At 40.7% G+C, this 14,758-nt stretch overlaps 1 protein-coding gene across 1 annotated transcript in view; it reads right to left on the bottom strand.

Annotated features, from left to right (window-relative positions):
- CDH2 (cadherin 2) overlaps positions 1 to 14,758 on the bottom strand; it is a 229,792-nt gene that overhangs the window by 199,051 nt on the left and 15,983 nt on the right. The window contains exon 2 of the mRNA XM_050767130.1: positions 879 to 990. Within this exon, the coding sequence (XP_050623087.1) occupies positions 879 to 990 (112 nt within the window). The remainder of the gene's footprint in view (positions 1 to 878; positions 991 to 14,758) is intronic.

The following is a 14,758-nucleotide window of genomic DNA, read 5'->3' as shown; positions in this document are numbered from 1 at the left end:
CTAAAAGTAGCTCTCTAAAACAGCCTCAGAGATATGCAAGATTTGTGGGGAATTAAAATTTAAATACAACTTACTAATCAATTCTTCTTGCTTTCACATTTCAATGACATTTTGCGTAATAATAAATAAGTCCATGAAAATACTACTAACCAACATTTTATTTGCTTTCAATTAGAGCTAAAGGAAAGGGCTTTCAATTTTCCTTTTGATACTTAGGTTTTATTTCAGATTTTATCTAGACTTATTGGCAAGAGTTTCCATATGATAACTATAATGAACTTGATCCATATTTAAATGGGAAATGAGACTATATTTGAAATTCACATATGCTACAACTAAATTAGCTTTCTAGTAATTGCTATAAACAATGTCATAACAAAAATATGAATTTCATACTCCTGCACTGAGACTTTACATGTTAAATTCATTCACTATAATTCAGCTAAATATTAAAGCTTCACATTTTATCTAATATAATATCATAATTTCCTTTAATTCAAAATACTAAGTCATTTTTTCCTGTAAATAAATTTTAAAGCCATTAGAACCAGAGGTTTCATAATTATTCTTCAAAATATTATTCTTTAAGTAAAATGTATACACAAAAATGGTAATAATCAGTTACATAACGATTTCTCCTGTAAATTAAAAACGGAAGAAATCTGAAGATTTCAAGAGATCAGGAGCCTTCTAATTATGTATATAAGAGATTCATGAGCTCCTCTGTAATCCTAAAATAAAGTCCCTACAGTCTCATCATAGTGATTGTGAAAAATTCATACTTGTTATACAGTAGAGATGATTTAGACTTTTCTAATGGCTAATTTGTTTCATGAGCATGGACACTGCATGTACAAATGTATCTTTTAAGATAGTACCATTGAGAAGAGGCTGTCCTTCATGCACATCCTTCGACAAGACTGCACTGTAAACATCTTCAGGAAATCCAGTCTTGCATAATGCGATTTCACCAGAAGCCTCTACAGACGCCTGCAACACAAGGGAAAAAAAAAAAAGTGTGTGTACAATGATTGCTACCTCCTTCAACTGAGAAACATTCCACTTGGCATAAAGCCTCATTTTTTCAACTATCTTGTACAAACAACCCCTTTGTTTCCAAGTGCTTACAATTAGAATGTAGAGGGCAAAGGGTTAATCATTTTGATAACTGGAGTAGAAGAAACAAATCCCACTTGTCTAGTCCAGTAAAAGCGAAATAATACACATTCTAGGTTCTTCTAAGGACTGAACATTTACATTAAAATGCTCATTGTGACTGAAGAACTATCAAGTGGGCGTGGGGTTTGGGGGACAGCCAAATAGTCTTTGGGCTCCACAAGTCACCATCACTAACTTAAGTTTTCATGAAAAATGTATACATTCAAGTATGGAGATTTTTATATTCTTAGCTAATTCTCTATAAAGCTGGTTTCAAGATGCCATGTTCATTTAAAAAATAAAATTATACTTACAACAGTGCGACAGATAGTATTTTATACCAAGTAAAACCAATCAAAACTATATATTTATTTCTATAATTTGAAGGACAGTGATACATTAAAAATGTAAGATTAATACAATTATGTGTTTACACTTAAAATTAGAAAGTAACCAAGTATCTGTCATTTTCTATATCATCATATGCACAGTTAATTTACTCAGTGTGCTTAAAACTCAGTCGTATCTACTGCTGTCTAGCTAACCCTCCAAGTTAGTTCCCCTACTTCTTTCAGCCCTACTGACACAATTGGAGGACAGTTAGCCCTCAGCAGAGCTCCTGTAGCATCTGCATTAATTATAGGAAATTCTACCATGTACTGATGGGGATTCAAATACAGAGGAAGGACGAGTAGAATGAGGCTACCCAATGAAGGGATTTCAGTGGCCACAGGGACAGCATTAGGGACAGTCCACCCTAGTGAGAACCAGAAATTGAAAGGAAGAGGAAGGGAAGTCCCAGAAACAGAGAGATCTCAGAACAACTGTCTGGATGAAGCAATGCAGTGCAGCTTCATAATTAAATGACTACCTGAATTATGCATGTGAAATTTTGCAAATACTAATGTTGCAAAAATCCAGACCAATCTAATAAACTGTTCTTTTCAAATCCAAGAAAATAAAAAATAAATTACATTTAAACAGTATTAAATATCACAGTATTTATTCTCAAAAAATTATTAGGAGCAACAGTGAGATACTAGTCCAGGCTCATCAAATGAATAAGCAGTTTTAAGTCTGTTATGTGCAAGAAAGGGCTGTATCAAGTGAAGAATAAAGAAGTACCAATCCCCTTAAAAGGTGTGAGTGGAAGCTGGTACAGTCACCTTGGCATACTTTTGGCAAACTCTAGGAAAGAAGAATGTGGATATATCCTCCCTACTCCTAAGGAGATATTACCCCACATGAGTGCCCCAGTGGACATGTGCAGGAATGTCCACTGATGCATGACTGTAATAGCAGAGATTCTGTACGTGTCCATCAAAAGGAGAATGGTCTAATACATTATCACAAAGCCAAAAGAAAAAAACAACATTAAAATGGAAGAACTGGAACTACATTTATCCAAAGGGCTACATCTCAGAGGCAAACTAAAACAAAACAAAAAGTCGGTTTAAGTTCCATGTATGATTAAGATATAAATTTAATTATAAATCAACCTAAAGATGACTAGTAAGTTCAGAAACCCATTTGTGTGACATCCCAAATTCAGACTGAAGACAAGGCTCACTGCAGTATGAAATCCTGCAAAAAAAGTAGAAATCATGACTGATGATTCCACTTATATAAACACAAAAGATAACATAATGTTTTGAACACATACTTTTGTAAGAAGAAAACGAAAACAGCATAGTGATAAACATGAAATTTAGGATAGTGGTTAACCTAGGGGAAGGAAAACTAGGAAAGGCATCAGGAAAGACTGTACGAGTGGCTTCAATTTTATCTGTAATAATTCATTTCTTTCAAAAAGACTCTGAAGGAAACCAGGTAAAATGTAAGGATCTGCATAGACACATAGGTACAAATTACAGTATTCACCCCACAAACTATCTGCTCTACATATTTCATAATGAAAAAGAGAAAATATCAGAAACCAATTGAGAAATAAGAAGTGAGGCTTCCAATACCCATCAAGTTTGGGACACTGGGACACAGTCTGATACTTGACACGTGTAAACATCCAGGTACTGTCCATGCCCGGCACAGTGCAGGAACTGAGTGAAGGAAAACTTTTGCTTTTAACTAACCCAAACACACACAGGGAACTCCTCAGTTTGCCATATAAAATGGACAAATGTGTTGTAAACCTGTGTCCCACCAACACGTTAGGGGTCTGCCTCTTCATCCTTCTAGCCCAGGCTTCTAAGAGCAGTGAGGCATGGCAGGTGCTAGCCCAGGATAGGTGAGGCCAGAGCCCAGAAAGGCAGTGGCCAGAAGCCAGTGATGGAAGGCACGGAGCAGATGAGGGTCACATTTCAAATAGGGGCATTCGGGGTAGTAGAGTATGTGGGTTTGTGAGTAAGCACTCAGAGACCAAGGAAGTCTCAAGACTAGAGGAAAACCGTTAAGCTTTTATTCAACTCCATGACTGTATCTTGTTTCCCAGTGGATCTGCCCTAAGGTAGGAGAATCAGCAGCACCAAGTTCCTGGTCCAAAACCACAGAAATAGGACTTCAGGGCCACATCGAAGCTGACAAGAAGATGGTGAATGTCCACCTCTGTGTTTTGTTCTCTGCCTTATTTCAGAAAAGGGACCTTCTGTTCTCAATGTGCTGCCCCTTACTAAACCTCTCCATGCTCATTTTCCTCATGTAAAAAAGGGTGCTGACTGGCCAGGTTGGCCATCAGAATTACTGAAACAATGCTTTTAAAGCACATCTCTAACAAATACTGACTAGTAACACTAAATATCCATGGAAGTCATGTCATACTTTGAATAATTTCATATTCATCTTAAATAGCTGAAACTTTTCTAAATTCTTCTCCCTCAAGACAAAATGGATCCACAAAATATTATTATCCTGGATCCACAATATAATAATAATCTATAATGTATTTTCTTTAAAATAATCTCCATAAAATTATTAAAATATATATTCTCCCTATTTATTTCCTCTCTTAACTTTCAGTCAAAAAATAACAAAGTTAACAAGTTCAAAAAACAAACAGGAAGCACTCAAATGAATACAGAATCCCAACTGGACATAGTGGAGGCTTACTTTGTGCCAAGCACTGTGCTGGTAAATCAGTATCTCATTGAATCCTCCCTGCAACCCTACAAGGTTGTGCCTGATACCAGGTCTGAGATTGCGGGAGACCAAGAGCTGATGGGCAGAATTCCCTCAAGGGGACTGACTGCACTGTGGTGGTAATCCTTGTTGGGCATTGGAGGTTCTCTGATCTAACACACAGCTAATGCCTGAATGTTCTACAATAGTAGCTCTCAATCCGGAACAATTTTGCCACCCAGGGGACATCTGTCAATGTGCAGACACATTTTTAGCTGTCACAACTGCGAGGGGGTGTTACTGGCTACTAGTGGCTATTGGCTCTCACTTGGTTTCTGATATTTTCTCTTTTTCATTATAAAATATGTAGAGTAGGGAAGCCGCTAACCATTACACAACACACAGCACAGCATCCCTAACAAAGGAGTGCTAAGCTCAAAATGTCAACAGAGCCAAGGTTAAGAAAACCTGTTCTACAGCAGCACATGACAAAGAGGTATCTACCTACCCATTAACACTCCCATCAGTATGAAGATCACTGTCTCCTCAAGTAGCCTCATCACTCTTGGAACACCCTGCATCCCACAGAGCGAAAACCCGGTCCCTGAGGCTTACTCCCACATAAAGTCATCACTCTGCCAGGCCCAGGATGAAATTCTGGAACTTCAAAGAGGAGAAAGAGGAATCCTACCCTCAACAAGTTATCTGTGGGTATGAGGAGGAGGATGTGAATAACGTGCATTTTCCTAATATTTGAATAGTGCATGGGTTGGCAAGCTTTTTCTGTAAAGGGTAAACTAAGTATTTCAGGCTTTGTAGTCCACAGGATCTCTGTTGAAACTACTCAATCTGCTGCTGTTGTGCAAAAGCAGCCATAGACAATCAGTATATGAATGAACGTGGTTGTGTTCATTCTAATATAACTTCATATACCCTGAAATTTGAATTTCATTCCATTTTGAAGTCTTGAAAGATGCTCTTCTTCTTTTTCTTGCTTAAAAGCATTTGAAAATGTAAAACATATTCTTGGCCAGACCAAAAAAAAAAAAGGCAGCAGGAGTGTAGTTTGCAGATCCCTGCAATAGTGTGTTAAGTTTCGTATCACATTGTTATCTCACTTAATTCTCACAATAGGCCCGGTAAGAGGGGGTTAATCTATCTGCATTTTGCTAATGAGCAAATAGATTCTCACACAGAGGTACAGTGAAATACCCAAGACCTCACATCGGAGAGAAAGAGGCAGGATTCAAACTCTGTAGTCTTTCCAAGTACAACAATTACAACACAATCTTTCAAGAAACATGTACTGAGTGTTCATTTGCCACTGGAAACAGAACACAAGATACAGCCCCTGCCCTTAAGGAGCTCAAGACTTTATGTGGGAGGTTAAGATATGCAGAGGATATGAGCAAAGCCCAGGGCAGGGAATCTGGGGGCTTCCCAAGCAGAGCTGGAGTAGCGAGGCGCTAGAGGGTGTCAGGAAAGCCATCCTAGGCAGTCACTGCTTGAACTAAAACAAGGCAGCAAGAAACAGCACAGTGCCTGTGGAATTACAATGAGTTCAGTGTCGCTGGAGTCCAAGAAGCAAGGCAGGATGTCAAAAGTTGAGGCTGGAGAGTTAGACAGGGTTGGATCATAAATGGTTGGGGGCTTGGGGTTATCCTGTTGGCTGGGGGAGCCAGGGACAGATTTTAAGCACAGACTGAATGCATCTGACAGAGAATTCTCTGATAGTTTTGTGGGAAATGTGTGTGTGACAGGGGATGACAAGTGACAACAAGGAGACAAGCTAGGACACAGACCTGAGTCAGGGCAGGGGCTACAAGGAACGAAGAAGGGGCAGATTTTGTCAATACCCAGATAGTTAAGATCGATAGGGCCTTCTGGGCAGGGACTCACTGAGGGAGGGAGGGAGGGAGGAAACAATGCCTTCCCTCATGTTTCCAGCTGAGTGGCTGTGAACATGGGTGCCACAAGTAGGAAAAATAATCGCAAAACTATAACATCAGGAACAAAGTGCTAAAGAAGCAGAAAGAATGGGATGATAAATCTGTCCGTGGGAGTCAAGGAAGACTCCACAGCTGAAGTGACATTTAGGCTCTGACTTTAAAGATGATTGAAAATTTGCCAGGGGAAAGAGGGGGAAGTGGAAAAGGGAATTCCAGGCAACAGGTACAGCACAACAAAGCCCCTGGTGATTTCCGTTGAGCTTGTAGTCCACCAAAAACACCCTGATCTTTTTTTTTCCAGGCAACTGTTAAGTTATGGCTTCCTCCTCTATTATCTTTGCTGCTGATTTTGGGTCCTTAGGGAGAGCAATTTATATTTAACCCTCCAAAATTTGGTCTCAATAAATTAACAATTCAGCTGGCTTTAGTAATTCCTTCCAGCTTTACGTATCAAGAAAGTCTAATGAGATACCCCAAAGTCTTCATATAGATGCTACTTAGATGCTAAAAACAGGGTATGTCGCATGCCCAGACATGGTTTGGGGATATCTGCCCGGGGCACACCCCTTCAACCCCCAGGGCCCTCAGTGAGCTCTTAAGAAGAGCAGTGATTGCAGCACAAACTTCCAACAGGTCAGACTGCCTGGCTTTAAATCCCAGTCCCACTGCTATCTGCGAGACCTCTCAGAAGAAACAGTTCCCCATCTGTACAACAAGAGTACTAAAGATAGCACCAACTCATAGGGCAGATGAGAGAATTAAATGAGTTAGTATGTGTAAAGCACTTAGGATAGTGTCTGGCACATGGTTATTCAATGTTTTAGCTGTTTGTCATCACAGTATTAATACTATTGGGGCAACATGAATCCAACTCGTGGTGCATCGGCCATGTAGGCCGGTAGTTCTCAAACTTACTCAACACAGCAAGCAATCTGGGACATTTGTTTAAAATACAGATGCTTGGGTCCCAGCCCAAGACTCATTAAAACAGACTCTCAAGAGGTGTGATGGATAAATCAGGGTATTTAACAAGTGCCTGTGCTGCATGTGGTGGCCACACATCCAGCCCTTATCTTCACCTCTGGAAAGCTTTCTGAATGTTCTCAAAACAGCACAGCTACCTTTTGACCCTAGTCTTCAAATCCAATAGCTTAGCAACAGCAAAAAGGAATAAAGAAACCATGATTTTTCCGTTCTTAATCCCATGCTCTCTTCTCTTTATTCTGAAAACTACATCTTCTTGATTTTGAATTTTTTGTTTTGCTTTGTACAGAGCATTACCCTACCCCCAGTCCTTTAGCAATTCTCCTCTTCTGCACAATTCCTCAAGGATGACAAGCAGTCAGCAAGTCCTCTCGGCCCACCAGTGCAAAATTCATGCTGGTCAGAGGATCTGAACTCATTTAGTGCCGCTCTGTGCTCTCGCACAATCAGCTCACCTATCTTGAGTTTCAATTTCCTCTTACAAGTATTTGCTCTACTCTTCCCAGGCTGAAGATCGACCTCCTTGTCTAGAGAGGACAGAAGTGTAATAGGAGCTGAGTTCTGCTTGCCTGTGAGTATCGGTCTCTCTGTTCCGGTTCTGCACTCGCAGGGACATCGTTTTTGTTCTTGTTCAAATTTTTCCACGGTCTCAATGCTGAGCGCTTTAAAGCCCTGAGTCCACTACTCTTTTCGGTTCCCATTCTCATTATTCTTTTTTATAGTCATCCTTGGTCACTCGATCTGCTTTCCAATTTCCTCCAAGTCACTCCTAAATCCAAGCTCTTAAATATTCCACGTGGAATCACCATGGACAGACTTCAGTTGCCTTGCCTCCTCACCCTCTTCCTCATTAAGATCATTTATGATTATTGGCTAAAAATTTCACCTCTGAAAGCAGCCTAAGCCTAAGGAAATCATAACTTTTCTTTCTGGCTCTGAAGACTGCCTAACCAAAACCTAGACTAAGTTAATTATCATAAACTCTTAAATGTAATCCATCGGATGTCGGATTAAAACACTGATCTCTTACTTTCTCCCTATCAGAGATTCCATAGTCACAATCTTGTAACAATCAGATTATTGTTTGGGAGATTACCAAATGCAGTCAACAAAGCTGAGGCCTTCTTTTGCGTTATGTTTGCTCCCCTGATTTCTTGTGGAAATAAGGGCAATAATGGGTTGTGACTGGTTAAGACTGGGTTAAGACTGAGAACTCCGCAGCAAACCTGCTCATGTTTAAATCCAGCCTCCACCATCTACTACCTGTGTGACCTTGGCAAGCTGTGTAACCTCATCTGTGCTTCAGTTTCCTCCTCTGTAATAATAATAATAATAACAATAACAGCTAAAGTACAGGTCTTTAGGATTGTTGTGAAGAATACAAAGGGCTTAAAAAATACGTGATCACTACAGGACAAGGGTTAGCTATTATGATGCTGGTATTGTTTTGATTGTGGAGATTTTTTTTTTTTTTTTTTTTTGACAGTCTCACTCTGTCACCCAGGCTGGAATGCAGTGGCACTGTCTAGGCTCACTGCAAGCTCCGCCACCTGGATTCAGCCACTCTCCTGCCTCAGCCTCCCGGGTAGCTGGGACTACAGGAGTCCGCCATCACGCCTGGCTAATTTTTTTTTGTACTTTTAGTAGAGACGGGGTTTCACTGTGTTAGCCAGGATGGTCTGGATTTCCTGACCTCGTGATCCACTCGCCTCAGTCTCCCAAAGTGCTGCGATTATAGGCGTGAGTCACCGTGCCTGGCCTTTATTGTGGAGACTTTTATCTCTGTTCTGTAAGTAACTGAGAAATATTTTTAAATTATCTTGTAAAGAAGGAATACCATAAAGAAACCAAGCTTAAAAAAAATGGAAATTTACTCACAAACAAGGACAAAAGATGCACAAGTGGAATTCCCTTCTTGATATGTGATTTGTGGGTTGGGGGATGAAGCCGCAGTACAGGGAGGGCGACAACTATGGTAATACTTTTATTATGCGGTTATGTCTTACAAATGACATAAGCAAACATAAACAGTTAATGAAGACACTGTTAAGGTGGTCAGTTGAGTACATGGTGACAGAGTAATGACACTGTTCAAGAACATTCGGCATGACTAATTTTCTTTTATGTTTTAATCCAATTTCTCACCATACAATTACATTTGCCAGATTCTCGACATCTCACAGGATTCCATCCATGATGCTGGAGGCTATGTTAAGAAGATTATTCAAGAGCTACTGCCACTCTTCAAAGATTTTTCTCTGTGTCAGTTATGCCACTGATGGCACTTTGAATTTCACATCCCTGCAAAAATGCTTAAAACGTGCAGAAGTTTAACCCTGAACAGCTGCAATATTTTTGCTTTGTCAAGTACCACTCTGGAAGGAGATTATCTTGTCCTGCATGGGTTTTTAAACTCTTTCTTGCTTTCATGATGTGCTCTAGAGCAGCTTAGGTTCAATGAATACTGCACTGAGATCACACATTTGCCCCATCTGACCACCTAGTAATTTCCATCTTTATTTTAATTATCTTATTAGGATGTGTCCTTGAGTAGCTCTAGTATCAGTACTTTTAGTTTTCTGATTGTCATTTCTTTTAATCAAGTAAGGACAAACAGAATAGTCAAAAATAGCATTGATGCTGGCACAGGAACCTGCAAACTGTTGAAATTGAACTCTTAGCTGAAAGCACCACAATACAAGAGTTTGATAGACAAAAATCTGGGTCTGCATATAAAATGTGATTTAGAACGTCACCTTCCTAGGAGCAGAAACTATCAAGGCTTAGGACAAGATGAAAATATACATCCAGTGACATCCACATAGACCTTTGTGCAATCCCAAATCTCTTCTGCCCAAGTGAGAAGAGGCTTCCTAGGCTTCCAGGCTTTCTTGAGTCTCAAAGGATAGACAGGAGCTTACCATGAAGCGGATGCTTAATGTAACAGGTAGCAACAATGTACCTACAGGTTTAATTGGCAGGTAAAAGGCTAATACTATCAAATGATAATGGCCCAGGCAGCTGTGCAATTGAACTGTCAGGAAAAGTTCCAGAAGTGCCTATGGCATTCCAGGAGAGATGGCCAATCACGGCTCAGATTGATTCTATCCCGTCAACTCATTACACTCAGCAGAGACTACAACACACTTATATATAATACTCAAAATGTTATCAGATAGTATAGCACTTGGCATTAGACTGTGTTTATAATGAACTTGGAAATTCATTCAACTAAATACACTCAGCATCAGTGACTGCAAATATTTACTGAGTGCTTAATATGTGCCAAAAAGCATGCTACAATGCTTTCCATGCAGTATATCTTAAATAGTCCTCACAACAACCCTATGAGGTAGATGCTGTTAGTACTGCCATTTTGCAGGCAAGGAAACTAACTTAAAGGAAACTGCCCTAAGTCTTTTAATTAATCAATTTAGGGACACTATTCAAACTGGCATCAAAAGGCCTTGGGGATAACCCTTAACCCAACCACTACAATGCCTATTAGGAAGTATTCACATACATTGACACATAGTACCTAACTGGCTAAGGGCTGGAAATTGTCCTATATGAATTGAGATTAAGTGAAAAATCTGCCTGTTGCCATAATAAATTTTCTCCTAAAATACGATTCTCACATATGATATGTGATATATGCTAATAAAACAATTTCAATGTTTCTGTTCACTATGGAAAAAACTAAGAAAAAAAAGATATCAGGTCAAACTTTTTAAAACATTTTAAGTCCTCCAAATCAAAGTCTCATACCCCCCAGCCCAAACTCTTCTAAAAGTATACATGGAAAATTATCAGTAAATAGCTATCATGGCTAGTATGTTAATTTTCAGACGTGATATTGATGAAGGAATAATTATAGTCTATAATGAACTCTTCATACACTTTATTTGCTCTGGAGTCCCCTGTATTCATGTACAATTAGGCCCATTTCATAAAACCTGGAGCATGGTTTCAGTTTTTAAAAATGGTTACAGATGTTTACAGTCCCCATAACTCTGATTTAATTTGAGTAGCTGGCCACAGTAATGATTTATGTAATTCTGAGTCCCTGATAAGATAAACACAACCCAATTATAGCATTATTCTTGTGAGAAAACAACATTCAAGACATAGCTTCCAGAAATGCACTGCAGTGAAAGGAGGCATAACGCCAGAGTTCAAAGCCTTTCCTGAACTTATTCTGGAAGCAGCACCCCATCCAGTGGTGTTCTAATAGATCATGCAATAAAGAAGTACATCTTCAAGCCCTGCAGGCTGAGGTTGCAGAGCTAATATGGCCTGTTCCAGTTTCAACTCAAGGGCAAAGGACAAGCATTGTCCTATCTTTGGTGACTGAAGTTTGGCATCTGGATAGTTTTACAGTGTAACCCATAGAGGAAATGCTTCTTCCCTTCCTGATGCTTCTTTCAATGTGGAAGGCACTCTGCTCTCAACTCCCAGTAATTTCCACTGCCCTAGTCAGTCTTATCCTGAATGACAATTCTTAAAGTATGGTCTGAGGAGTGGACTCCTAGGAGTTCCCATGATCCTCTCAGGGGATCTACAAAATCAAAGCCACTTCCAAAATATTACAACATATTTTCCCTTTTCACTCTCATTATCTCACAAGTGTAAAGTGAAGTCTTCCAGAGGCTATGTTATATGTGATACCTTAACAGAGAAAATTCAGAAGCAGATATGAAAAACCAGCTATCTTCTTATTAAGCCAGACATTAAAGACATTGCAAAAATGTAATGCACAATGCTATTCTTCCCACTAATCTTGTTTTTCTCTTTTGGAAAATACATGAATTTTTCACAAAAAATGTTATTTATGTTACACATACAACTGGTTTAATATTTTAAATGAATTAAATATAATTTTTTCAGTGTAATTTCTCTATGGTAAACACTGATAGAAAAGCTCACTGAAGAACTAATTTTTAAGCAAGTAAAAGAGTCCTGAGACTAAAAAGTTTGTAAAGTGTTATGCTAAAGAGAGAGGGATGGATCAAATTTACCTGAAGGCTGCATTTGAAAGAATAATCTGAGCAGCTGGTGCCCAACCCTGTCCCCTACTCCGCCCATCTGGGAGTCACAGGTCCACAGAAAAGAAGCTTGGTGATCTCATTTTCCATGCTGGGAGTTCACAGATTCCCTGCAGCAATCTGGCAGTGGAAGGAAGCGGGCATGTCTTTGGAATTCTGGGATTCAGTGTTAGTAAGGGGGACATGCCAACAGAGGAAGGCCATGCCTGCCAGCCTAGTGCTCATCAGGACTACGGTGATATTTTCCTTTCGTATCTTCTGATTCTTCTGGCTTACATTTCACTTGGTTCAGAATTCAAGACAGGGAGGACAGGTCCTATTTACTGGGTCCTTTGAAAGACTTCAGCACTTGGTGACCTATCTGGGGATCTTGAGAAACAAAAAAGGAGTCCAATGTAGGGGAAAAAAGTATTCATGGAGGAACTTGGGCTTCTGGCAGTGGGAAAAGGATGCTTGCACTTTTTTTTTTTTTTTTTTTTTAAAGGAAGTCTCACTCTGTCACCCAGGCTGGAGTGCACTTGTGTAATCTCAGCTCACTGCAACCTTCGCCTCCCCGGCTCAAGCAATTCTCCTGCCTCAGCCTCCTGAGTAGCTGGGACTGCAGGTATCCTCCACCATGCCCGGCTAATTTTTGTATTTTTAGTAGAGACAGGCTTTCGCCATGTTGGCCAGGCTGGTCTCAACCTCCTGACCTCTGGTGATCCACCCACCTCCGCCTCCCACAGTGCTGGGATTACAGGCGTGACCCACCGCGCCCGGTCCCCTGCACTTTTCTTTTAACTTGGTGGTTTATAGCCTTGATTCTGTAGGGTGGCTGGTTTTTATAGTTGGAGAGGTGGCTTTTAACATCAAAAGGCTTAAATTCCTAAACCACAGAGTATTTTGACCTTGATGCTTGACCACCACTTAGGGTGGCTTATCTCCAGGAAAATGATAGCTGTTTAAGAGGTGGTGCCTCAAGAAAAAAAACAGCAGGACCTCAGGAAAGACTATAAACCAAGGGTCCCAGACACAAAAGAGGCAGGATGCACAGTGACCTTAGCCCAATGGTGAACAATTTGGGTGAGGGATGCCACAATCTGGGTGAAGGCTGCCACAGTTTGGCCTTGGCAATGGTCTAAGGTAGCTCAGGACTCTGGAAGTGCTCATGGGCCTCAGCTTGAACAAGCCGAGGGGCATAAACAGAGAATTATTTCAACATCTACTGCCTAAAGACTAGTCAATGAGCAATGTTTGTTATTTTTTAATAACACTGAGTTCAAGAGCACTAGCAAGGCTCTCACTTGGGCAAGGTGGGGACAGTGTGGATTCTGACAGCTTGACAATTGGCTCAAGGGTCAGACCCCACCAAGTGGTCTGGATGGTCTTTACAAGTGAACAAGAAATCTTTCCTTGAGGCAGCCTTCTTTGGCCAAAGCAACTCCATAGTAAATGGCAGAGAAAAGAGTCAGTGGGGCCCGAGACTGAAAACACCTGCTCCACCAGTCAACCACCAGATCGAACCCAACGTGCTGATAACACTGGGCTGTCAGATCCAAGGGACACGAAGGGAAAGTCTCAAAGGCAAAGGAGTTTTGAACAGGCTGGCTGTAAACCAAAACCCAACTGAGGAGAGGCTCCCACTGGGAGGTTGTTTAGCACTTCCTATTTACCACTTGGGGTAACACATGCATACCAGGTTTTCTTTCAGAAAGCTGGCATCTGAGATACTGTCACCCAGCACAAGGTTCAGAAATGTCCGATGGTCCTCGTCTTTCTTGAGGTGCCTTTTTTCTCATCTAGCATATTCAGTATCTTTATGTTTCTACTTCCCCCTTTCAACTTCGTTTAGTTCAAAGGTTGCAGATTACAGACAAGAGGCTTAGACTGACCAGCATCCAGGAAAGGTTAAAATGAAGAATGTTTTCTCTGCCCACTATCAGTCCATCCCTCACCTACCGCGAGCTCTCTACTGTGGAACATGAGAAACAATTTCGCCTGGATGATTCTTCCAGGGGCAGAGCCTGGTTTGCTTTCTAACTTTGAAAACTGTTAAGACTATTGCTGTGATCATCTTGCATGACCCATTAGGTTTTAGTTTGGGAACTCCATAAAAAGTAAAGCCGGCCGGGCACAGGGGTCACACCTGTAATCCCAGCACTTTGGGAGGCCAAGGTGGGTGGATCACCTAAGGTCAGGAGTTTGAGACCAGCCTGGCCAACACAGTGAAACCCCATCTCTAGCAAAAAATACAAAAATTAGCTGAGCATGTTGGCACACACCTGAAGTCCCAGCTATTTGGGAGGCTGAGACAGGAAAATAGCTTGACCCCGGGAGGAGGAGAATGCAGTGAGCCAAGACTGCATCACCAAACTCCCGCCTGAGCGACAGAGTGAGACCCTGCCTCAAAAAAAAAAAAAAAAAAAAAAAAAAAAAAAGGAAAGCTACAGATGTTCCAAAACTTCAAGAAGTTGGGAATAAGTCTGTCCTGACAGATGCCCATCTCGCCCTCTGAGGGGAGTTGCCACATTTTGGAATAAGCACACACTACTTGATGACTAAGAACATGAG

This window comes from Macaca thibetana, chromosome 18, assembly GCF_024542745.1.
Source record: "Macaca thibetana thibetana isolate TM-01 chromosome 18, ASM2454274v1, whole genome shotgun sequence".
NCBI lineage: Eukaryota > Metazoa > Chordata > Mammalia > Primates > Cercopithecidae > Macaca > Macaca thibetana.
This window is presented reverse-complemented; position numbering and strand designations above follow the sequence as displayed.